Source organism: Tachysurus vachellii, chromosome 20 (genome assembly GCF_030014155.1).
Source record: "Tachysurus vachellii isolate PV-2020 chromosome 20, HZAU_Pvac_v1, whole genome shotgun sequence".
In the NCBI taxonomy this organism is placed as follows: Eukaryota; Metazoa; Chordata; class Actinopteri; order Siluriformes; family Bagridae; genus Tachysurus; species Tachysurus vachellii.
In genome coordinates, this window is record NC_083479.1 from 20452628 (window position 1) to 20479740 (window position 27113).

The 27113-nt window shown below is 39.9% G+C and overlaps 2 protein-coding genes across 2 annotated transcripts; both read left to right on the forward strand.

The window, feature by feature from the left end:
• Positions 1-331: 331 nt before the first annotated feature.
• Positions 332-12642, forward strand: vsig8a (V-set and immunoglobulin domain containing 8a). The gene is made up of 8 exons (XM_060896336.1): positions 332-492; positions 2572-2663; positions 3579-3748; positions 5266-5470; positions 8302-8454; positions 9249-9371; positions 10181-10325; positions 11119-12642. The coding sequence occupies exons 1-8, from the start codon at positions 434-436 to the stop codon at positions 11282-11284; spliced, it is 1113 nt and encodes a 370-aa protein (XP_060752319.1). The 5' UTR covers positions 332-433; the 3' UTR covers positions 11285-12642.
• A 636-nt stretch (positions 12643-13278) lies between these two features.
• atp6v1b2 (ATPase H+ transporting V1 subunit B2) lies at positions 13279-23844 on the forward strand. The gene is made up of 14 exons (XM_060896240.1): positions 13279-13485; positions 15893-15948; positions 16043-16141; positions 16226-16319; positions 16414-16491; positions 17605-17744; positions 18161-18262; positions 18364-18461; positions 18549-18672; positions 19801-19951; positions 20064-20146; positions 20280-20384; positions 20534-20663; positions 22105-23844. Exons 1-14 carry the CDS (start codon positions 13353-13355, stop codon positions 22239-22241), a joined length of 1530 nt encoding a protein of 509 aa, XP_060752223.1. The 5' UTR covers positions 13279-13352; the 3' UTR covers positions 22242-23844.
• The last annotated feature ends 3269 nt before the right edge of the window (positions 23845-27113 follow it).

The following is a 27113-nucleotide window of genomic DNA, read 5'->3' on the forward strand; positions in this document are numbered from 1 at the left end:
CATAACATGTTTTAAGAAGACAGCTATCTCACTGGCCACACCCACGTTTATGCAAATAAGACACGTATGTAATATATATGCATTCATATATACATATTAAACAAGCTACATCGGTTTATTATAGAATACGTACTGTACACACACGTCAATGACTTCACTCACATAATAAATAAATAACGTATTAGCTGCTATTCTATCTCCATTCTTTTGTTCATGTCAGTAACCCAGATCCTTTTTAAATCCTTTCTTTCTTTTACTTCCCAGGCTTTTGATTAGCTGGAGCTCTTTGTACAGCAGGGTGGAGTAAAAACGCTCGCGCTCAGTCACCTGAGCCGCTTTTCCCAGCAGACCTTATCACCATGGCATCAGTCGCATTTGAAAAGCAGAGCCTGAGCGTCGAGCCACGAGTGTGTGTGTGTGTGTGTGTGTGTGTATGTATGTGTGTGTATGTGTGTGTTTGAGGACCATACCGTCTGAGCAAGATCTTCACAGGTACTGTATGAGCCTCTCATTACTGATCACATTTTAAACGTCTAAGCTCTAATAGGTTGAGATGTTTAGATCAATGAGCATATGATTGTGGGGTAAATATTTTTTCGTGCGCCTTCAGTAAGCCGTCTGTCTTCATAAATCATTCATGCACGTCTGATCTGGAGACGGAAACCTGTACTGTATGTAGGTTGCAATTTTCCCTCGCTAAATCGCCTTGTAGCCGTGTGATCATGGTTCCATACTGTAGGGCTGTTATCTGAGCTCAAGAAAGAAAAAAACATATATAATCAAATAGGACTCAATATTTTTGCACTTCATTTAGGTCACAAAACAGGAAAGTAGCACAGCCTGAAAGTCGAGTTTTTTCCACCTAAAGGCGCTCACAGGGCCGGAGAGATGAAAAACAGGACGTTTGTTTCCCTTTTGGTGTCAGTTCATGTCCTTGTATTTGCATGTTTGTATCATAGATCGTACCTTTGGACGTATTTGCATGTAGGTGATGTCTTTGTGTTCACAGCTTGCGTAAACGTGTGTGTGTGTCGGTTAATTTACTATACTCTAACTGTAGTGCTGCTGCAAATCAGAGATTTGTATTATTTTAATGCAATTATTAGAATATATCATCATTTGGGGGGGCACGGTGGCTTAGTGGTTAGCACGTTCGCTTCACACCTCCAGGGTCGGGGTTCGATTCCCGCCTCCGCCTTGTGTGTGTGGAGTTTGCATGTTCTCCCCGTGCCCTCTGGGGTTTCCTCCCCCGGTCCAAAGACATGCATGGTAGGTTGATTGGCATCTCTGGAAAATTGTCCGTAGTGTGTGAGTGAATGAGAGTGTGTGTGTGTGCCCTGTGATGGGTTGGCACTCCATCCAGGGTGTATCCTGCCTTGATGCCCGATGACGCCTGAGATAGGCACAGGCTCCCTGTGACCCGAGGTAGTTCGGATAAGCGGTAGAAAATGAGTGAGTGAGAGTGAGAGATATCATCATTTGGTGATTTTTTTTTTTACCACGAGCGATTTTTAAAACATCTTTAAGGAGACGTTTGCGGAAGGAGTTTCCAGTGTCAGCTTTCTAACTATCAGTGCTAACAGTGAAGTGAAATAACAAGCAACGTTTTTTTTTGTCTTATTAACTTAAAAAGAGGCAAAAATCAGAGACTGGTGAAGAAAATTTCTAGCACCTTCCAGCTGCTATATAACATAAATAAGAACAGCAGCTAACTTGTTACGACGTGTTCTTTATTCTTTAATAATTAAATAAATATTGACTCAGATATCAGAGTGGAAAGGAGAATGCAGGGTTCTCATGTTTTGAAGACAGGCAAGAGTGACATTTCCAACCCCCCCCCTTGATTGGCTGATAAGTGTCAGGCTTGACTAAGAGCTCCAGGGGAGACGCGCTTGATTCCTGCCCGGTTCCATAGAGACAGCGGTGCGGACTGATACATTTTGGACGCTGAGGCGTATTAAATATATGATAAATAGTCAAAACGTTTTTTCTGCGTGAGAAATACGATGTGTGGCGGGAGAGCGTGAGAAAAGACCGTCATGCGTGACTGTCACTCTCAATGCGTGACACTTGACAGACCTGAGAATGAATTTAATAGGGAGCCTGTGCCTATCTCAGGCGTCATCGGGCATCAAGGCAGGATACACCCTGGACGGAGTGCCAACCCATCACAGGGCACACACACACTCTCATTTACTCACGCAATCACACACTACGGAAAATTTCCAGAGATGCCAATCAACCTACCATGCATGTTTTTGGACCGGGGGAGGAAACCGGAGTACCCGGAGGAAACCGGAGGCGAACGTGCTAACCACTAAGCCACCGTGCACCCCAAAAAAAAACACACTGAATATAAAAGAAAAAAGTCTAAACTTAATAAGATAAAAATCGGACACGATTACAATGAGTTTTAGAAAGTAAATCAAGGCTTTCTGTCCAATCAGAATCCAGAACGTCTGAGCGAAACATATCTGATTTAATCAAAGACATACGTACAGTCTATATCACCAAAACCCATCAGAAAAAAATGTCCTCCACACTGTGTTTTTATCTCTTGTATCTTTACAGAAATCTTAAGATGAGTCGTGTTCCAGCTTCACGCCTCCCTGCGTCATCAGTTTTCATCCTGCTGTGTGTCGTGAGCGTGTTGTTCAGCTCAGGTGAGCGCACTAAGTTTGCTTTTAGACAAGACCAAATGAAACAAGAGCTTTTTTTTCAGCACTGGACAAAATCTTTCCTCAGTGTAACACAAACAACAAATGTCCACATTTCTGGAAGGTCATTAAAAGGACAACGAAAAGGGCAAACGTGAACCTGGAATTATTCGAAAGCATGCGTCCATTTATCTTCTTTAATCTTTGTTATTCTTGAATTTCATTCTTCTACAAACTGCTTCGCCTTTATAAAATATTCATATTTTAAATAATTTATAATAATAATTTTCCACACAGTCTCAGTAACCTGTTGATTTCAGCCCCCAGAAACAAGAAAATTCTAAAAACATACTGTTTGTTTTTCATCCGTTTTTTTTTTCAAGCCGAACCTCATTTTTCTTTACTTTTTATACAATTCATCAGGGAGCTGATTTAATATTTTAAAAGAAAGAATAAACCAGAGATCTTACAGTTAATCAAAGGTTTAACAACCATCTATTAGCCAGGAGTCAAATACTAAGCAGTAATTGGCCATGCTCTCTATGTGGGAGGGGCTTACTGTCTCTTGTCTGTCAATCACACTGAAATTAGCCAATCGTATGCATTTGCGTTTGCATGTGCATTTTTATTTCCATACCAAGCACCAGTGGTTTAAATAAAACAGCAAATGTTAAAAAAACAAAAAAAAAAAAAACACAGATCTGAACCTAGAGAGAAAGTGAAGCACAAGCTATTTATTGAAATATCTACTGGTTTAATTTTTCTTTTTTCTTCATCATCACTGTTCTCTCATTATTGTTGGTGGAGTTGTAATCAATTTCTACTGTGAAGCTTTCGATTCAGAGACGTCATGCTAACCGAACGATGCTTAGATCGTATTTCTACGACCCCCCCACCCCCACCCCACCCCATGATGTGCAGGTGTGTCCATGGCGATGAAGATCACCTCCACTGGGCCGCAGACTTTACAGCTGGCGCTAGGAGATCAGAAAACCCTGTCGTGTACGTACACACCTGGGCCTGAGGATGTCGGAGACCTGGACATAGAGTGGACGATGGTCAGTCCAGACACCACGCAAAAAGACAAAGTGGTGAGTAAATCTGCACTGGGATCAGGACGAGGCATTGTGGGAATTATTTGGACTTCAATACGATTAGGAAATTTCATCAGGAAAAATCGGTTGATCTAAAACCACTCCGGAAGTTATGCTTTGAAGTATGAATAAATATCGCTGGAACATGATATAAACACTCCATGTCATGAAGTTCTAGGAAAACAATCAACCACAAGGAGATCACTTCATGCTGTAAAGCAAGAGTTTTATTCATCTTGACCACAATTAGACATTTTCATTTATTACAGATCGACAGGTTGTGTTTCTTATCCATTTACAGCTACATTTATTACGCTGTGTTACCTGTAGCGCTGTAGCGGGTCTTACGTTACGAGCCGTTACTATAGAAACGATAAATGGAGGTAAATACACGATAGCGTGTATCTCAATTGATGTATATTATCTCTATATACACTGTATATTTCTTGGTTACTTTTCCATATTTACTGTATATACAACTAGCACATATTCTTATGCACATAATATCTGCCGTAGCTTTATTTATTGTTATACATACAGTGGATTTACATAAGTATCTGCACTTGTTCCCTTGTAAATTATGCAATGACAGTAAAGTTCTGTCTATCTATCTATCTATCTATCTATCTATCTATCTATCTATCTATCTATCTATCTATGTGCCTATCTATCTAACATGAAATATAACGACTAGCTGAACTAGCTGGTGTCGAATTAAGGCCATTAAAAGATAATGGATGGTGGATGTTGTGGTTCAGATTGAGTTACAGAGCAAAAGGTCATGTGATCAAATCCCACCTAACTGCTTTTACTGGTATTGTGTACTATATGGGGGGCATGGTGGCTTAGTGGTTAGCACGTTCGCCTCACACCTCCAGGGTTGGGGGTTCGATTCCTGCCTCCACCTTGTGTGTGTGGAGTTTGTATGTTCTCCCCGTGCCTCGGGGGTTTCCTCTGGGTACTCCGGTTTCCTCCCCCAGTCCAAAGACATGCATGGTAGGTTGATTGGCATCTCTGGAAAATTGTCCGTAGTGTGTGAGTGCGTGAGTGAATGAGAGTGTGTGCCCTGCGATGGGTTGGCACTCCGTCCAGGGTGTATCCTGCCTTGATGCCCGATGACGGCTGAGATAGGCACAGGCTCCCCGTGACCCGAGGTAGTTTGGATAAGCGGTAGAAAATGAGTGAGAGAGAGTGTACTATATGAGGTAGTGCTGTCAACCCCAGCTCACTTTTGGCAGAAGGTGAATACAGCCTATATAAACCATGTAAATTTTAAGTATATTAGTCAGCATGTGACATACAGTACAGTATGTTGCACAATAATGAGTAAATTCCACCCACATGACCTATTGGTTAACAGTAATAAACTGCATCATAAATAAAAAAATAAAAAAACTTGGGATAAATTCTACTCTCAAATAATTATTTTTTTTTATTTTACATCATGATGCACATTTATTTTAGTTCTGATCTTTTGATGATCTGATGTTCCTGAATTTTGTCTGTTATTCTAGTTCCTATCCTTCTCTGGTGGGAATAAATATTACCATGGCGACCCGGCGTTTCTGAAAGGGGTGGACTTTGCGGTGAGTGACCCCTCACTGGGCGACGCCTCACTGTCAATCGCCGAGCTCACGGCCGCCCACACAGGAACGTACCAGTGTAAAGTGAAGAAAGCTCCGGGTTTGGACATGCGCAAAATCACTCTGCTGATTCTGGGTAATGTGGCACTGTTTCTCTGCACCACTAAAATTTGTTATATGCAAATCATTCTAAATACTTTCAAGGTTCAGTTGAATTTCAGCGCTTGCATTAGATTTGATTAGAACATTTCTCCAATACATAATTTGTAGCACAATATACGTAAAGGTTTGTGGACAATTTTCCAGCAATTTTGTGTGATATTGAAAATACATTATATTACATACTGTTGCATTTTTTTAATGGCACTACTTAGACTTTTATTCATAAATAAAACATAAAAATTATTTCACAAGAAATTTAAACAATGAAAGCAAACTAAAAGAAAACTGAAAAGACGAAGAGCAAAAACATACGAAACCCTCGGGGGTTTCCTCTGGGTACTCCGGTTTCCTCCCCCGGTCCAAAGACATGCATGATAGGTTGGTGTGTGATTGCGTGAGTGAATGAGAGCGTGTGTGTGTGCCCTGCGATGGGTTGGCACTCGTCCAGGGTGTATCCTGCCTTGATGCCCCATGACGCCTGAGATAGGCACAGGCTCCCCGTGACCCGAGGTAGTTCGGATAAGCGGTAGAAGATGAATGAATGAATAATTTAAAATGAATTTTTTTTAAATTATAAAATCTTAGAAAGGTTTCCTGCAATCCAATTCATTACCATATCGATATGGAATCATGTTAATACCGTTTGAGCTAATTTTTAGTTTTGTGCTAAACTGGTAGTCATATTTACACGTGTGTGAAAAAGGTGATTTCTGCCTGTTTGTTATGGCGTACCTCAAGGCTCTTGCTTCCCTCCACTTACATTCTCAGCTCTTAACTCATTTTACTTATTGTCTGAAACGAGTTAGATGTCTTTTTTTTTTTTTTGTTGCATTCCGACAATACTTTTGTTGTTTTTTTTTTTGTTTTTTTAAAGCTGATGAACGAGTTGTACGGTTTTACATTTCCTTGAAACTCTAGACCTTATCATTAGCGTGCGTTACTTGGAGCTACAAACAATGTCTGTAAAAGTATTCAACAAAAATCTGATCTGTCTGGATTATAAACGAATCTTACGTAGATTTGTTTTGCGGTCAGTATTTTTATTTTAAACTCAAAATTTTAAACTCAAAATGTATTATTTGGTTACAAAAGCATTAAAAACACTAATAGACTAATAGTAGGATTTCCTCTTGCTGTATGGCAGCTTTAAGTGTGTTGGACTGCAGCTCTTTACACTGTTTGGAATTTTCAGCTTTTCTTCTTCATTCTGCAAGACTTTTTCTCGGTTCTTCAGTTTGGTTGGATGTTGATTTTATTGATCTCAACCTGATTCAGATTTGGACTACAGAACGTTTTTTCTTTTTATTCTCTCATGCATAGGGTTGTCCTTGTGTCCGGGAACATCGCCCTGCTGAAATCTTTGGTTTATTTCTGTAGCAGACTAAAGAAAGTTCTCTTGTAAATCTCCTCCTATCCCTCTATAGTTTTCTTCCTTTGACAGGAAGTCCAGGTTCTAAGAAGCCTAATGAGTCTCCAGAACCTAATGCTACCACTGCCATGTTTCACTGTAGGGATGGTGCTCTACATAATGCTGTGAAGCCTGAACAATAATCTTGATCTCATTAAACCAAAAAAACCTTTTCTCTGGATCACAGTCACAATTTCATACAGCTCTTCTGGAGTAAATGTGTATTTATAACCATGCCTGTATGATCAGAGCTCTTAATCACCAGCGCTCCACTGGTGCTCCATCAGACGGTCCTTAAGGTTCACGACTAGGTGGTGTTCAATGGCATGTTCTGAGTTGACGAATGAGACTCTATTATCTTATCTTTAACTCCTTACTCATTATTTTCACTCCTTTCCTTCAGGCTGACAGATTCTTCAGTCACACATCACCCACGGAGCTGAATTACAAGTCAGCTGAGTTCTTGTTACGACAAAATCTTTCATTCTGAGCTTTAAGGTGCAGATGAATTCAAGAGCAGATGAATACTTTTATATGTATGGCGTTGAGCAGATGCCCTTGATACATCCAGAGAGATGTATGTAATTATATTATATTGGAATGTGTTAGATATAAAATATATAATAATTATAAAACTCAATTGATTGCAAAATAAATATTTTTGTGACAAGAAAATAAAGAATAAAAATATACTAAGAAGCTATACAAGTGCACAAGGGAAAAATCTTTCCAAAAAAAAAAAAATATTTCTTCTCATGATATTATATCAAGTTGTAGCAGGACTTTAGGCTTTACCTCATTTTTTGTTGTATTATTGGTCGGCTCACATTCACAAATCGACTTACTGGCTTCTTAGGTTGATTGGCGTCTCTGGAAAATTGTCCGTAGTGTGTGATTGCGTGAGTGAATGAGAGTGTGTGTGTGTGCCCTGCGATGGGTTGGCACTCCGTCCAGGGTGTATCCTGCCTTGATGCCCGATGACACCTGAGATAGGCACAGGCTCCCCGTGACCCGAGGTAGTTTGGATAAGCGGTAGAAAATGAGTGAATGAATGAATGAATGAATGGGGCTCTTTCATAGACTATTTTATATCGCTACAAACGCTACCATGTGATTGATTCTGCCCCCCCACACACTTTTTTTTATTTTTATTCATTTATTTATTTATTTATTTAATTTTTTTATTATTATTGTGTGTGTTTTCTGTCTCCTGTATATGCCTTTTTTATTCTTTACTCACTGTTTTATTGTGTTTTAAAATAACACAAATTTAAGGGGAATACCTGTAAACTGTCTGTACATGACTGTTTGTGATACTTCCTCAATAAAAAGATTGAAATAAAAAAAGTTGTAGCAGTACTAAGATTTAAAATAAAGTTATCTCTTGTGTCCATCAGAGCGCCCGTCGGTGCCCAAGTGTTGGCTGGAAGGAGACGAGGGCGTCGGGACGTCCGTGTCCCTCCGCTGCAGGTCGGACCAGGGAACTCCACCCATCCAGTACGTGTGGAGGAGAGAAAGCGGGGGTCCGATTCCTTCCACCGTTACACAGGGTGATGTGATAGTCTGAGATCAGACCTGACTGCAGGTCATGTGTGGCGTGTTTTTTTTTTTTTTTTTATATAACCCTTAATGGTTTTACTGGAATGGAGCCAATCAACGACCCAAGAGAATATATTAGTGTCACTTGTGTGACAAATGAGGTATAAACGTGCTGCCAGGAAGCATGCTTTTAAAAATTATGGATTTAAAAAAAAATAATAATAATTTCCCTATCATACGCTTTTGGAACGATGTCACAAATTGGAAAAGACCAAACCAGGACTCAGAGAAAATGAATTAAATAACCTGTAATTAAAGAAGTAATCCATTACCTAAAAGTAATTAAAAGTAAAAGTGTTCAGTAAAAAGCTGAATACAAACAAACCTCTTGAGAGCGGTGAGATAAAATACCTGGATTTTCTTACCTTTAAGCTTCTGCTGTGATCAAATGTGATATGTTAGGCATTTATTACCTATGCGGGTGAGTGCAAAAGTATTTGCACCCTGCTTTGACATTATGAAACAACAAGTTCTTGGAAAAGGTTTTAAACAATCAACTTCTCTCCTGAGGAGTGACAGATTAGTGGGTCTCTGTGTAAGATCTGGCAACCCGAACAATCATTTCCATTTTGGCTGCATCCTGGTGACTTAAACAGTGACATGGCAAAAGTCCAAAACTATGATTTTTTTTTCTAAGATATTAATAAATGTCAAATTTATGAAATACGGTTAATAAGCAGCCAGATGTTTTAATTAAAGTTATCTAAAGGTTTTATTTGGATTTGCTCTACTGTGTGTATATCAGATCCATTCCTTGGAGATCTCTTTATCGCCAATCACTCCCTGGAATTGGCAGGTATTTACACATGTGAGGTGTCTAACGCTGTGGGGAAAGAGCGCTGTCGAATCAACCTGCAGGCCACCAAACGTAAGTGTGCATGCTACATCAACGCATGAAGGTTTATAAAGTACCTCGAGAAGTCTCTTAAAAACCCCAGCTTCTAAAAAGAACAACTCGTATGCAAAGTAGATCGTCCTCCTTTATTCCAAAAGTATAACGTTACCATAACAACCATCATGTGTTCATCACTAACTTTTGCTAAGTTTATATGCTAACTTAGCCATAAAGTAACCTGAAAACTATAGCCATATATAACTTCCATGCTAAGTTTTCAGGTTAGCATTTATAAAGAGATGCTCATATGCAAATTTGATTCATGAATATGCAGATTAGAAACAAATTTTCCCCTACCATTCTACACATTGCTAACTTTAGCTGACTGTGATAGCTGGCTAGTTAACTGCTAGTAAACTAATATAGCCAAATGTACACATGTCAAAGTATAACGTTACCATGACAACCATCATATGTTGAAAGTTGATGAGTTCATATAGTCAGCCTTAAAGCTTAGATGTGATTAGTCCAAACCAATTGGGGTTATTTAGTGACATCACAAACTTGAATTTCTTCCAGGATCAATAAAGTATCTATCTATCTATCTATCTATCTATCTATCCGAAGTTCAGACGTAGCTCTGCCCCACAAAAATTATTTTTATTGTCCAAAATAAATTTATACAATTAACATCTAAGAGCTATTTTTTAATGCACATACCCACTCTTACAGACAGTCTGTTCATCATTTTATTAGTGTTGGATGTCTTTTTGAGTGTAACTCTGTTGAGTGTAACTGGTGTGTGTGTGTGTGTGTGTGTGTGTGTGTGTGTGTGTGTGTAGCTCCAAACAGAGCCGGTGTAATCGCAGGTGTCGTGTCAGGATGTCTGCTGCTCATCTGCATCATCATCATCATCCTGTTGCTCCTCTTCTTCCGATGCAGGTCGCAGCATCGACGCTACGAGAAAGAGTTCTCCAATGAGATCAGGTAGAAAAATGCTGCATTCAATAACACTGATTTTTTCAAACCGATGACTCAAAAAAATATCACAGCTGACGTTCCTCATCCACGATGTGATTCATTCTGAAATCATAGTTTTTAATCTCTTTATAGTTTCTTTGAATGTTGTGGAAACAAGGTCCATGAAACTAGGCATGTTATAGAAGCTAGAAACTTTCGTTCCCTCCCCAGCTTCTCTTTTTCTTTCTCCTAATGTTAACAAGAGGAAAAAAAATGTTACTGAGAAACCACAGAGCAGCGTAAACTCCTCTGTCCTGGAGATTAAGCTACACTGGAGACTCGCGTTTGGAGACTTGATTATGTTTATCGTAGTAGCGTTATATATCTTGACATTTGTACTGTACATTTAGCTCTCTGAGAAAAACTACTAGTTTACTAGCAGTTAATTAGCCAGTTAGCAATGTGTGGGATGGGTTTTTAATCTGCATATGCATGAATCAAATTTGCATATGTGCACCTCTTTATAAATGCTAAGCTGAAAACCTGAAAAGAAGCAGATCAGTCAGGTCACGTCTTGTGTACTGTTATGTGTCACACCACGGTCCTGAGCGAAGAAATGACATTCAGCTGCAATGTACACAAGATATATAGATAAAGATTTGTATTATTGTTATTGTTGGTGCCCCATGAAATTTTTGGACTTTTATTCCATTAAAGAAAGCTCAAATATGTGTAGCTCGGGTGTGTCGTTTCTATAGAAACGATAAGGTATCAGATCGACTGTGTCTGATCGATCCATCTGATTACGTCTGATTATCAGGGAGGACGTTCCGGCGCCCGAGAGCCGACCGACGAGTCGCGTTTCCAGTCTTCACTCCAGAGCGGTTTACAGCCAAATGAACCAAAGCGAACAGCACCAAGTGGAATCCAGCAGCACAGGATACACGCTGCCCAAATACCACAACAAATACGGCTACATCGTGTGACACTTACCAGCATCAGATTACCCACAATTCAGTGCTGGAATACAATACAGTAATGTTCTATACAGTGTGCTATTTATAGTGTGCATTTCTAAGGTGATGTGAAGATTTTTAACACTTTATACATTTATATTTTAGTCATTTTTGCCATTTTAATAAAATATTTGTGTGTGTGTGTGTGTGTGTGTGTGTGTGTGTGTGTGTGTGTGTGTGTGTGTGTAGGTATCATTAAAGTTGTGTAAAAATTGCAACCATCTTCGACTGAAACTTTGTAATAAATTTAGAGGAGTTCACAATGTGAATAGTTAAAAGATGTTTGTTATTAGATTCAGTTTTTAAAAAAGTTTTGATTTTATTTTAAATGAAGGTTTATTTAAAAGAGTTACAGCTAATGGCTTCTACTTATGAATCACTGTGAAGTTCATCTAATTATTATTAATACATGTCATATTTTATTCTTAATAAAAGTAAGAATAAGTGATTTTTATTTGTATATGAAAGTATATGAAAATTTAAAAAAATGGCTGAACCCCAAACGTCTTTCTGTTCCCTATACACGTGCTATAAACATAACGACTCGCACCCTAAGTAGCGCACTACATGTCTCCGGTAGTGAGTGATTTAAGATGTAACCAGTGTCATGTGTCCACAAAAAGATAACGGAACGACAGATCAGTCAGGTCACATCAATTCTCAAAAACATTTAGATTAGATAAGCAACCGAAGCTGTTCCCAGTGAACCAGTCACCATAATTCATCCATCCATCCATCCATTTTCTACCGCTTATCCGGGGCCGGGTCGCGGGGGCAGCAGTCTAAGCAGGGACGCCCAGACTTCCCTCTCCCCAGACACTTCCTCCAGCTCTTCCCGGGGAATACCGAGGCGTTCCCAAGCCAGCCGAGAGACATAGTCCCTCCAGCGTGTCCTAGGTCTTCCCCGGGGCCTCCTCCCGGATGGACTTGCCCGGAACACCTCCCCAGGGAGGCGTCCAGGAGGTCACCGATCCACCTGTCGATCTCCCGCTCCATCCTTCCCTCACTCGCAGTCACCATAATTACACACTGTTATTACTGTTTAATTGCAATAATAAACAATAACAAAGTATTTTAAACAACACATGTGCAATAACAGACATTTTAAAAAGGTGCAATATTACCTGTGTGCAAAATGTCTGTTAGCGTAACTATTTACTCGTGGTCTCTTTTTTTTCTTCTCTGTATTTATACATTGTGTTGTGTTTATACTGTATATTATATTATGTCTCTATTCTTTTTATATATTTGCATTTCTTTCTCTTTGCTGCTGTAACAGAGAAATTTCCCCATTGTGTGACGAATAAAGGTATATCTTATCTTATTTAGATTTACTCTCTCACTCACTCATTTTCTACCGCTTATCCGAACTACCTCGGGTCACGGGGAGCCTGTGCCTATCTCAGGCGTCATCGGGCATCAAGGCAGGATACACCCTGGACGGAGTGCCAACCCATCACAGACACACACACACACACACACACACTCATTCACTCACGCACTACGGACAATTTTCCAGAGATGCCAATCAACCTACCATGCATGTCTTTGGACCGGGGGAGGAAACCGGAGTACCCGGAGGAAACCCCCGAGGCACGGGGAGAACATGCAAACTCCACACACAAGGTGGAGGTGGGAATCGAACCCCCAACCCTGGAGGTGTGAGGCGAACGTGCTAACCACTAAGCCACCGTGCCCCCCCATATATATATATATATATATATATATATATATATATATATATATATATATATATATATATACAAAATAATGTAAATAAACGTAAATAAATAAAATAAATAACAAAACAAAACATAATTGAATAAAATATATATTTTTTTCATTATACAGTATTTTAACTGCACTATTTATGTGGCCACCAGACGGCGCATGCGCACAATGCGACATTTTCTTTTGAGGCATGGGATGGGGCGGGGCGATTTAACGCTAATACTGAAAGCGCATGCGCAGAAGCGCTGTCACGACCCGTTAGCTTTTTCGGTCAGAGTATAGGCTAGGCTAAGCTAACACAGCTATCATGAAGGCTCTTCGAGGAATGGTGAGCGGAGCCGTGAACGAGATTACATCGGCTGTCAGCGGGCATAAAATTGCCGCGACCCGTGAACACGTCCTCGCAGTCAACCGCGACTACATTTCTCAACCGAGACTGAGTGAGTAAGCGTTTTAATCAGTAATGTTTCAGCTAGCCAGATGCGTCAGGCTAAGGCTGTGTCTCAATATGCGTTATCAAGTGCACTACGTAGGGTGTGACGTCATGTATTTTACACACTTTATAGTGCACTTGGTTTATAAACGGCTGCTATTTGGAAGCGTCCGCTACATTCAGGAGGATATATAACGTTAATGATGCAGCGAATGAATGACAGGATTACATAACAAAAATTACTGATTTTATCTCCATATATATATATAAATGATTTATTTTAATAACAACACAATAAGAACACAGGTTATATTATTAACTTAGGCGTATGGATTAGCATTTTAAGCTCGTCGTGTCTGTCCATTTTGTTTTGATTTATTGTGACAAACAGCTCCAATGTGACGCTCCTATAAAATAAACATCATTATAATAATATGCTAGAATAATAAAGTCTTATAAAGTTCGATGTTTCCAATTGATTTATTTTATCACATCTTTATTGTTTTTTCCATCTTCCTCTTTTGTGTAATAGCTGATATTGGCTGATTTATTTTATTTATTTAATACTTTATTATGTATAATTTCCTGTGTTCCTTTATTATTATTATCTTCAGCATATTATGGAGTTTGTCCTTGAAATATGTATATAAACAGTGTGCATTAGCAGACAGGTAACTGATAAATAACTGTATCAGATTAGTAAATAAAATATAAATGTATAAATAAATTATTTATAATTCAGTATTAAATCTGCAGGCTTGTGTGTATTTTAAAGTAATGTCAAGAAACATAACTGCATCATGATCATGTTGTGAAGCTGTTGTGAAGCTGGTGTGAAGCTGTTGTGAAGCTGTTATGAAGCTGTTGTGAAGCTGTTGTGAAGCTGGTGTGAAGCTGTTGTGAAGCTGTTATAATGCTGTTGTGAAGCTGTTGTGAAGCTGGTGTGAAGCTGTTGTGAAGCTGTTGTGAAGCTGTTGTGAAGCTGTTATAAAGCTGTTATGAAGCTGTTGTGAAGCTGTTGTGAAGCTGTTATAATGCTGTTGTGAAGCTGTTGTGAAGCTGTTGTGAAGCTGGTGTGAAGCTGTTGTGAAGCTGTTGTGAAGCTGTTATGAAGCTGTTATGAAGCTGTTATGAAGCTGTTGTGAAGCTGTTATGAAGCTGTTATAAAGCTGTTATGAAGCTGTTGTGAAGCTGTTGTGAAGCTGTTGTGAAGCTGTTGTGAAGCTGTTGTGAAGCTGTTATGAAGCTGTTGTGAAGCTGTTGTGAAGCTGTTGTGAAGCTGTTGTGAAGCTGTTGTGAAGCTGTTGTGAAGCTGTTATGAAGCTGTTGTGAAGCTGTTGTGAAGCTGTTGTGAAGCTGTTGTGAAGCTGTTATAAAGCTGTTGTGAAGCTGTTATGAAGCTGTTGTGAAGCTATTGTGAAGCTGTTATGAAGCTGTTGTGAAGCTGTTGTGAAGCTTTTGTGAAGCTGTTGTGAAGCTATTGTGAAGCTGTTGTGAAGCTTTTGTGAAGCTGTTATGAAGCTGTTGTGAAGCTGTTGTGAAGCTGTCATAAAGCTGTTGTAGTGTTGTTTGATCACAGCGTTAAAATAAAACAGAACAAAAATATGTTTCTAATTTGCATAATATAGCATTTAGCATAGATTAAATCTGCAGGCTTGTGTGTATTTTAAAGTAATGTCAAGAAACATAACTGCATCATGTTCACGTTACATTGTAGGGCCAAAGCTGTTATAATGCTGTTATAATGCTGTTGTGAAGCTGGTGTGAAGCTGGTGTGAAGCTGTTATGAAGCTGTTATGAAGCTGTTATGAAGCTGTTGTGAAGCTGTTGTGAAGCTGTTATAAAGCTGTTGTGAAGCTGTTGTGAAGCTTTTGTGAAGCTGTTATAAAGCTGTTGTGAAGCTGTTATAAAGCTGTTGTGAAGCTCTTGTGAAGCTATTGTGAAGCTGTTATAAAGCTGTTGTGAAGCTATTGTGAAGCTGTTATAAAGCTGTTGTGAAGCTGTTGTGAAGCTTTTGTGAAGCTTTTGTGAAGCTTTTGTGAAGCTGTTGTGAAGCTGTCATAAAGCTGTTGTAGTGTTGTTTGATCACAGCGTTAAAATAAAACAGAACAAAAATATGTTTCTAATTTGCATAATATAGCATTTATTGTGAGGAAAAATGATTTTTATTGTTTTTAGTACTCTAAATATGACCAAAAATTCCATAACAATTTAAGCGGTTGCTGTTTTTATTCAGCTTTAAAGGTAATATTTTTTATATTTTTATATATTTCTTGTTTGTTTTTTTTTTACTTTGCTTTGTCTGCCATTCAATAATTTTAGACACTTCCATCATAGTTTAAGAGCTGTATGTATTATATATAAAAAAAGGAATCTTGTTTTTTATTGTTTATTGTTTTTATATTGTTTTACAGCATATAAAACTGTATCAGGTGTCAATGGGCCTCTGGTGATCTTGGACCAAGTGAAGGTACAGTGTTAATAATAATAATAATGATGATAAAACGTTTGAATTTGCACTCTGTCTCACATGTGAACAATACTGAAGTACAGCATTAATGTAGTTTCCCAGGTACGCCGAGATCGTCCACTTGACCCTCCCCGATGGCACGAAGCGCAGCGGCCAGGTGCTGGAGGTCACCGGCTCCAAAGCCGTCGTCCAAGTGAGCTGTTTTCTATACGTTTAGTTTTGTTCCACTCATCCCATCACAGAGACATGACTCGTCCCTGATCTCTCTTGGTTTCAGGTGTTTGAAGGAACGTCAGGTATCGATGCCAAGAAGACAAGCTGTGAATTTACAGGGGACATTTTACGCACACCCGTGTCTGAGGACATGCTGGGTGAGAACAGGAAAAAAACAGGAACTCATGTCCATCCCCTTACACAGGAATTAAAAAAAAAATATTCCTTTGTTAAAACCGTTTGTGTTTCCAGGCCGCGTGTTTAACGGATCAGGAAAGCCGATCGACCGAGGTCCGGCCGTCTTGGCCGAGGATTACTTGGACATCATGGGTAAAACTTCTGTGACTTTTTATTAATTTAAGAACCAGCCAGAGGTAAAAAAAAAAAACCTGAATTAGGGAGGCGGTTACACAGAGAAGTGTTATTGTGTCATAAAATATAACAGGCAATTATGGATATACATGCAAATGAAAAAAAGTTATTTATTTATCTGTATATCTATTTTCTATTTCATTTTTACATTGAACCGAACCACCATACCAATCAGTTTATTATTTATTATAGAAGAGATTTTGGCAAACTGTATACATACGATTGTCTTCGTATTATATGAATGTCAGCTCACTCATATTCAAAAATGTCAACTCTCTACAGCTCAGGTTAGCGAGAGCTAATTATTTCCATTTCACTGATTAACATGCTGGTGGCTTAGTGGTTAGCATGTTCGCCTCACACCTCCAGGGTTGGGGGTTCGATTCCTGCCTCAGCCTTGTGTGTGTGGAGTTTGCATGTTCTCCCCGTGCCTCGGGGGTTTCCTCCGGGTACTCCGGTTTCCTCCCCCGGTCCAATGGTAGGTTGATTGGCATCTCTGGAAAATTGTCCGTAGTGTGTGATTGCGTGAGCGAATGAGAGTGTGTGTGTGTGTGTGCCCTGTGATGGGTTGGCACTCCGTCCAGGGTGTATCCTGCCTTGATGCCCCATGACGCCTGGAATAGGCACAGGCTCCCCGTGACCCGAGGTAGTTCGGATAAGCGGTAGAAGATGAATGAGTGAATGAATGATAAACATGCTGTTGCTGTCTAGCTAAAGAGTTATCTTCTTAAGTAGCATAGTTATGTTGTTGGTGATAAGACAAAAGATAGCTAAGAGCAAAGCTGGAGCTTAGAGGAACAGGAAAGACTGCAGCTTGAAGTTTTTGTACAAGGAAATAATTTTTTCGGTTTGAATTGCCCTAGCTCCATAGACATTGAAGATGTTTTAAAACCATGTTGCTATCTAATCAACATGTAGTTCTATCGTGTTGTAGATGAAGGTAGGTTGTGTTCCAGCATTCAGTAGAAATGAACCACACAACTGACTAAAATAAACAGTTTGCATTGTTCACTCTGTAAGCTCTGACAGCACACATGGCTGAATATTTGCTTTCTCCACCTGCTCTTTCAGGCCAGCCCATCAACCCACAGTGCCGTATCTACCCCGAGGAGATGATCCAGACCGGCATCTCGGCCATCGACGGCATGAACAGCATCGCCAGAGGGCAGAAAATCCCCATTTTCTCTGCAGCCGGTCTCCCACACAACGAGGTCTCTTTCTCTGTCAGATTAAAATGACTTATAGTGAAGATTTATTTCTATATTTATCGTTGAAGCAATCAGCAAACATGGCGTCCAGAAATGTTTTGCACTAATGATCCTATTTATACTGTAGGTCCCAAAATTCTCATGGACCAGTTATTTCCACCCTAATAAATGAATTAATTTAAATAAATTAGTTTAGGTTAGTTATCTTTCTCATTTAAAGGTTAAAATACATCTTTAACAGAACTACTTTTTATTGAAACCTTTTATTGTCAGTGCTTGGACCCCTGTGATCGCTGCAAGCAGCGATCACAGGGGTCCAAGCACTGGCAATAAAAGGTTCTATATAATGCTATCTCACAGCATTCCCTGTCCATAGTTTACCATTTTAAATCTTTTTTTGTCTTTGTTTGTGGTTTCAGATTGCAGCGCAGATCTGTCGGCAGGCCGGTCTGGTCAAGAAGTCCAAAGATGTGACGGACTACAGCGATGAGAACTTTGCCATTGTGTTTGCAGCTATGGGGGTGAGGAGAACCCTGAGAACATGTCCCTGTTCCATGTGAGCTGTGGTAAGTTTTGTGTCAGCAGGTCATAGTGTGACTGGAGAAAATCGTTCTGTCTGTAGGTGAACATGGAGACAGCTAGATTTTTCAAGTCTGACTTCGAGGAGAACGGATCCATGGACAATGTGTGCCTGTTCCTGAATCTGGCCAATGATCCTACGTAAGCTCAACAATCCACTTGCGTACCATATAAAACTGCCCGTAGACATGGAACTTATCCTGATGATGGATTAATTCTTCCTTTCAGGATTGAACGCATCATCACTCCTCGACTGGCGCTGACCGCCGCTGAGTTCCTGGCCTATCAGTGTGAGAAACACGTCCTGGTCATCCTGACTGATATGAGCTCCTACGCTGAAGCTCTGCGAGAGGTCAGAGACTTCACTGCTCAAAACACTTAAATTCCCCTCCAGTGACTCCAGACTCCAATGACTCTGATACCAACCCTATCACTGATTATAACTAACCCCATTATATGCATAGGCATTATAACTAACCCCATCACATAGTAGGTCTCTAAAACTAACCTCAGCACTGAATTTGAGCCGATAACTAACCCCAACACTGAGTATGACCTGATAACAAACCCCAACACTGAGTATGAGCCGATACCCAACCCCAACACTGAGTATGACCCGATAATTAATTAACCCCAACACTGAGTATGACCCGATAACCAACCCCAACACCGAGTATGACCTGATAACCAACCCCAACACTGAGTATGAGCCGATACCCAACCCCAACACTGAGTATGACCTGATAACTAACCCCAACACTGAGTATGACCTGATAACTAACCCCAACACTGAGTATGACCCGATAATTAATTAACCCCAACACTGAGTATAAGCTGATAACCAACCCCAACACCGAATATGACGATAATACTAAACCTAACACTGTGTATGACTCTATAACTAACCCCAGCACTCTTTATACCAGCAGTCACAGACAAGTCTCATCTATTTAACAGAATAGTTGGACTGAATTGTTTCATCTTAATCTGCACACTTGTTAATGTTACTGCTGCTATTATTATCATTGCTTATTATAAATATGTACATAGCGTATATTTCTAGTAATCTTTATTTCTATTCTTTCTATTATTAGTTTTTTTTTATGATGTATGTGTGTATGTGTGTTGCGTGTGTCTTGGCATTTACTGTGGATAACAAAGAAAGAATTTCGTTGTACAGGGAACCTTGTTTTCTTTAATAAATGCTTTAAACTTTGATTTTTTTCTGATGCTAGAATCAACCCCGACATTCAGTATGACTGTAATACTAACCCCAACATTGAGTAGGTCTCTATAACTAACCCCAGCACTCCGTCACACTGGAATCAACACCAACACTGGGTATTACTCCAACACTAACCCCAACACTGAGTGTGACTTAGTGAAAAACAACACTGTATATGAGTCTAAAATAAACCGAGTGTGATGTTTGTGTTTTATATTATCATGATCTCTGAAATATATAACATTCTTTCCGAAGGTGTCTGCAGCGAGAGAGGAGGTGCCTGGACGGCGTGGTTTCCCTGGTTACATGTACACTGATCTGGCGACAATCTACGAGCGGGCGGGGCGAGTGGAGGGACGTAACGGTTCCATCACTCAGATCCCCATTCTCACCATGCCCAATGATGGTGAGAGAGAGAGAGAGAGCGAGAGAGAGAGGCGTATTTCTCTTTCTGCTATCACACCTCACTTCATTACTATATACTGTGAAGTGACGTGTTTTTTCTCTTTTCACCGCAGACATCACGCATCCCATTCCTGATTTGACCGGCTACATCACAGAGGGTCAGATCTACGTCGACCGACAGCTTCACAACAGACAGGTGAGTCGGTAGGATAAAACCCTGACAGTAGCGTGGGCTGATATTAACGCGTATGTTATCGTTACTATAGTAACAACTCGTTCACAGGGACTTGTATAGTAGACGCTTCATATAAACAGATCGCTGTGTGCAGATTTATCCTCCGATCAACGTGCTGCCGTCTCTATCTCGACTCATGAAGTCGGCCATCGGAGAGGGAATGACACGCAAGGACCACTCGGATGTCTCCAACCAGCTGGTGAGATTCAGAACCCGATCACACGATCAACAGCTACGGATTTATTACCACACATCTGCATTTTTTATTAGAAATTTAGTTGCTGAACTGTTTATCGAGGTAAAGATTAAATGCAGCGCGAGTGTGTAAAGCGGGTCCTCTGTTGGCAGTACGCGTGTTACGCCATCGGGAAAGACGTCCAGGCCATGAAGGCTGTAGTAGGAGAAGAAGCTCTGACGGCCGATGATCTGCTCTACCTGGAGTTTCTGCAGAAGTTTGAGAAGAATTTCATCTCTCAAGGTGAGTCCTTTTACTCAGCGATCAACCGATGCTTGAGCTGTAACCGATGCTGTTTGTTTGTTTGAGCACGTGCACATTAGTACATTTAATTTAAATAGAGTTTTTAAATGGACTATTTTGTTTTCCGGATAAGTTATAAAAAATATTTACAATCATTGATCTAGAGGTTGGAATAAAGCCTGGTTATCTTTATAAAAGCTGGCAAGTACAGCAGGTAATAAAACTAAATTAAATTAACTCTGAGAGCTAGAGTTGGTTCAGTCATATTAAACTGTATGTACTGTAACAAGCAAAGAAAGAAGATTTTAAATAGCAGCAATACAATAGGACGATACAACATTTGGGGACGAGAGCAGAGTTTAATGACTGTCAGTTACATCGGTGTTGTGAACTGATATTAAAGGCAGGGTCTCCGATTTTTGAGAAATGCTTCAGAAAACCGAGTCGGGCCGAATAATAAAAAAAATCAAAAACAAAATTCAAAACTAACGTGTAGCCAATGAGCAGAAAGGGGCGTGTCTTGTCAATTTGGGCGGAGAGAGTGTTCAGTGCGCATGTGTGACATTAGCAGAAAGCGGTTTTAACATTGACATGGAGGATAAAAACAAAGAAAGAAAGAGAAGAAAGACTTACGATAAGGTAAGAAGTAGGACGTGTTAATATAGGATCAGCTTTCCAGCGCTGGAGAGAACTGAAGGAGCAGGAAGTTGGTCACATATTCACAGATTGGAGTTTCCTGAGTCAATAACTCCTGAGCTAAACACTGTTACTACACAAATAACACCTCTTTTCTATCGTAGTAATGTAGAGACGCAGCTACAACCGTGTTTTGTGTAGTAACAGTGTTTAGCTCAGGAGTTATTGACTCGGGAAACTCCAATCTGTGAATATGTGACCAACTTTACTTAAGACGCCGAGGCGCTTTTTTCCTTCTCGATAGGTGAGTAACGTTGGTTTTGCTTTGTTACACAGAACTAATATATGTCTTTGTCCTTTACATGATTATGCTTGTGTGTCATTTTTGCTTGTTTGTTTATCTACAATCGTATTGTTCTTCCCTTCAGCTATGATAAAGACACTTTTCTTTCCATTATTTGCCTGGGTTACGTATGTATGTGTGGGCGGAGCTATCAGTACAGGGGTGGGACCCATTTGGGTTAGGGGCGTGTTTGTTTTTGGTGATTTCAAATGTCGACATTGGCTTTCAAACAACGGAGACCCTGCCTTTAATCGTCTGGAAGCTCCACCCCTTCCTCCCTTCTCTCATTAGGAACGTTTTGTCCAGCGTTCTGTCTCGTATTTCTTGCTTGAAAGATGCAGGTGACACGTCCTCCTCACGTTCCGTCTGGGCAAATGGAGATCGTGTTGAGTTCGCTAACATGAATAATAACATGAATAATTTGCTAGAATGTGAGTTATCTTCTGCTTCTTGTTCTCGCAGGCGCTTACGAAAACCGCACTGTGTACGAAACCCTGGACATCGGCTGGCAGCTGATGCGAATCTTCCCTAAAGAGATGCTGAAAAGGATCCCGCAGAGCACGCTGGCCGAGTTTTACCCCCGAGAGTCCAAACACTGAGCCGCTGTTCCGTTCTGCTGTACGCTCTTTATTTCTCTTCTCACGTGTATTTCCACCCCTTAAATATATCACCCCAGATGTGATTAGTTATAAACTCCTCTCACTGTAGCCTCGTAGTTCTCTGCTCCTGCTCACTGTACATGATCTAAACGCTAATTGTGGCCAAACAGTGATGTGTATATATATATACGTATGTTGTGAATATTGTCGCTGTAAAGTGTGTGTGTGTGTGTGGGTGGGTGGGGGGAGATAGATTAGTCCTGGTGCCATCAATAGAGTGCTGGAATTATCATTACGGAATATAAATATAAAGCTGTGCGTGTGTGTTTGATGGGCAGAAGTGCAACACGGTCCAAATAATATAGTAATTATAAAAAAATGTACAAAGAATTTACAGGAAAGTCGAAGTCGATCAGATGAACGCTCCGATGTACAAAGACTTCCACGAACAATACGGCGTACTACGTTACACAAGACAAATGCGCTGTGATTGGATGTTACAGGAAAAAGGCGTAGCCTAGTTGATTTATTCATAGCATCATATAAGCATGCTAAACTCGTTATCTTCAGCCATTTATTTATTTATTTATTTATTGGCAGTTCTTCCTCATGCTCTGTGTTGCCATAGTAACAGCAATCTTATTCCTTATTTGTGGAAAACACAGCACCACCTGTTGGACCGGAGAACTCGACCCGTGTGCCACAGACAATGAGAAAAAAACACCAAAAAGTACTGAATATATTTCAGAGTAAGCGTGTTGTGACATCACAATATCGATACTGTGCCATCATACGACACAAAACTAACGGACTTCGCTCTCTGTAGAAATAAACCCAAATATCTGACGCTACGTGACGACGTTCTGTTCCGCTCTTCCACCGCGTCATGATGTTAGACCACGTCTGGACGTTACTACTAAGCGTGTAACACGTGATCCGGCTCATGTCGTTTGTTCAACGCTTCGAACAAACAAATAAGAAAACACGAGTTACACTTTCGCCGTCTGTCAAAATTTGATAACGAACCTTTAAGCTTTGGTGCAGAACTAAAGAACCGAACAGCCGATAAACAGAAAACTGTAAACAAGATTCTTCTTTACGAGCGACTCTTTTCATGCTAAACGTAGCGTTAAGTCTTAACAAGCAAACATCTTTCTGTTCCTTTATGTTATTATATAATATATTCACATTCAGTCGTAGTGCAGATGATGGAGGTGAACATTTACCAAGCAATATTATTATTTTTATTGTTCATTCCCAATAAAAGCTACACACACACTTCTTTCCAATCTCTAACACACACCATTTATTTTTCTGCCGTACTTATTTGATTTGTCGAAGGTTGTTTGATATTTTATTTTATTTATTTTATTGAGGTTTTTTATTATCAGGATTATTTATTCGTGCCATGGAGGCCGTGCGTTCAGTGTGTCGTTGTCGTCGTTGTTCCTCGTTCGATGGATGTGCCGCAGTAACGTGTGTATCGCCTCACCTGTGAGTTTCACATGGAAGGATGTGATTTCTGTATGAATGCATGTAATCATGTGATTGTGAAGCGTCTGTATATCATTCGGTCTGGAGAATAAAATCCATTCACGTGCAATCGATCCCTTTGTCGTTTATTTCCACAACAGGAAGCGGAGTAACCGCTAGTACCGTTAGCGTGCGATCTGTTTATTGATCTGTCTCATCTGTGCTTTAATAAATAATAAATCATGTTTGAAGCTTTAATAAAGTTTTTTTTTTTTTTTTTTTTTGCATTAAGGGATTTGGAGAGCTCTCAAGTGAAACTGTGATGCTGCAAGGAATTTTATCATGGATTAGCATTTTGTAGCATCACAGAAGTTTGAACACAGAGGGTTACAAACTGCAGCTTTAATTTACAGTAGGACATCATTTTTAGGGACACATTTTATTTTAAAAAAATGGTTATAGATTGCAGCTTTAACACGGGATGTCACTTAAAAGATGAGAAATAAATCCGTTTTATTTCCCTTTTGAAAAAAAAATCTTTTATTTTCATTTGCTGTGTCATTATTTTGAATGTTTTTATTTACTCACTCAATATTCGGAGTCGGAATCACGCACTTTTAAATAGTATTTAGTTACTTTTGACTTGATTACTAAAGCGTTGTTTGGAACCTCATCTCATTTTCTACCGCTTATCCGAACTACCTCGAGTCACGGGGAGCCTGTGCCTATCTCAGGCGTCATCGGGCATCAAGGCAGGATACACCCTGGACGGAGTGCCAACCCATCACAGGGCACACACACACACTCTCATTCACTCACACAATCACACACTACGGACAATTTTCCAGAGATGCCAATCAACCTACCATGCATGTCTTTGGACCGGGGGAGGAAACCGGAGTACCCGGAGGAAACCCCCGAGGCACGGGGAGAACATGCAAACTCCACACACACAAGGTGGAGGCGGGAATCGAACCCCGACCCTGGAGGTGTGAGGCGAACGTGCTAACCGACTTAGTAACCTATTTAGACTTATTATCGCATTGTCGCCATCTCACTTGTGTTATTTTAATAAATAATCTCTGTATTTTGACTTAGTAATGTAACAAATTACAAAATAATGATAGCAGTTTAAACAAAATCCCACCTAAATCCTGTCAGAACTGTTAAGACTTTTTATATACATGCTCATGTGAAAAGAGAAAGTACACCCTCTGTTTTTAATTTATCTGAATTAAATGAATGAATGAATTAATTAATACATTCATAAATAATTGTCTGGTCCTCACTAACTTCTCTAAAACAAACAAATCATTTCATTCTGTCATTTTGTTCTCCAGAAAACAGTCATTTCAGGATGTTTTTACGCTTAGTGTTCGCTAGAGGCCAGTGTTGACTGAATAAAGAGCAGTACTGCTCTATCACTGACTCACTGCAGGCGACACACACACACACACACGGTGGACTAAATCTATATAACAGTATCTAAATATTACTGCACATGTCATTTGGTCATTGTGCAGATTTTATTTTCGTTCATTTTAATAATGAGAATTAATAATGATTTTAATTGTCTACTTCATGCTAATAAAGAATTATATTAGAAATGTTTCCTTTTCTTGGTAAGACCGAATGGTGTCGCTGGATGACTCATTTGTGCTCAGTTTAAAGACTGTGGTTAGATATTAGTGAGGAAACAAAGATGAATCTTGAATCCTGAAGAAGAAGAAGAAGAAGAAGAAGAAGAAGAAGAAGAAGAAGAAGAAGAAGAAGAAGCTGACCTGATCCAACCATTTGCAATTTTTTTCTTTTCATCTTTCCAGAACTTTGTTTTCGATGTATACAAATGTCTTAAACGGGGGCACGGTGGCTTAGTGGTTAGCACGTTCGCCTCACACCTCCAGGGTCGGGGTTCGATTCCCGCCTCCACCTTGTGTGTGTGGAGTTTGCATGTTCTCCCCGTGCCTCGGGGGTTTCCTCCGGGTACTCCGGTTTCCTCCCCCGGTCCAAAGACATGCATGGTAGGTTGATTGTCATCTCTGGAAAATTGTCTGTAGTGTGTGAGTGAATGAGAGTGTGTGTGTGTGCCCTGTGATGGGTTGACACTCCGTCCAGGGTGTATCCTGCCTTGATGCCCAATGACGCCTGAGATAGGCACAGGCTCCCCGTGACCCGAGGTAGTTCAGATAAGCGGTAGAAGATGAATGAAATGTCTTAAACATTTTTATCATCTTTTTGTTTACAACCTTTATTTAACTAGATCTCTAACTACCCAAGTGCCACAGAGTCAAGCATTTGCTTCTGTGCTTGGACTCTTCCTACACCGTATTTCTCATTAGTATTATAGTATAATATGTTCCAAAATGTTAAGAAATAATCTCTTTTTCAAAGTGCAAGCACAAACACTGATGTCAGGCAACTGCACCCAAGCGCACACATCTCACACCAAGGCATGAAGTAGCACCAGACTGTCTAAACAAGTCACACACATTTCTATGTAAAGACGTTTCATATGTTCCAGAGTGGAGATTAGAGTTCAGTATGAGCTCTGAGACAGGTTTCTTTATGAAGTCTGGGTTTTAGTTAACTATAAACACACACACACTCACACAATCTGTGCAGCCATTAATAGAAAGCTTCCCCGTGGCGTCATTCTTTAGTCAGTGTTTCTGGTTAATTTAAGGCAGAAAGTCATGCTGACTCCTGACTAATCCCCTGGAGCTACGTGTTTAGTGACTGACGTCTCCGTACGTCCACGCCCAGTCTGACAGGCCTGTACCTGTATTAAAGCAAAACAAACAGGAGGAAAGTTTACTGCCAGATATTTCTGGGTCTCTGTATAGCTGTTAATGTATAACCACTCACGTATCCCAGACAGGAAGTGGAGTAACCGCTAGTATCTTTAGCGTGAACCACGATAAGAGCCGTCTGTTTATTGATTTATCTCATCTACGTTTTAATAATGAATCATGTCTGATCTTCTACATTAGTAGCTTTAATAAGGTGGAGGATTTCACCTCAACCCATGTTACGGTTGCTATGGTGATGTGAAAAGGTTCTCGACTGTGTGATCTACACTTAAAATTGACTTGTTTAAACATGTAAACACAATAATGCTCTGATTGTTGACTTGCATTATTTTAGGCAGAAGTACGTGTTTGTTTTTTGACATTCTGGGATTTGGATTTTATTGTGGATTAATATTTTGTAGCATCACACAGTTAAGTTACATACTGCAGATTTAATGTATAGTAGGATGTCACTTTGAGACCTCAAAAGAACAACCATGATTACACATTTATTTTATATTTTATTTTAAAGATACTTATATGCTGCAGCTTGAATCAAATTCTTCAACATAGTCTTGAACCAAAAAGGTTTATTTACTGCAGCTTTAAA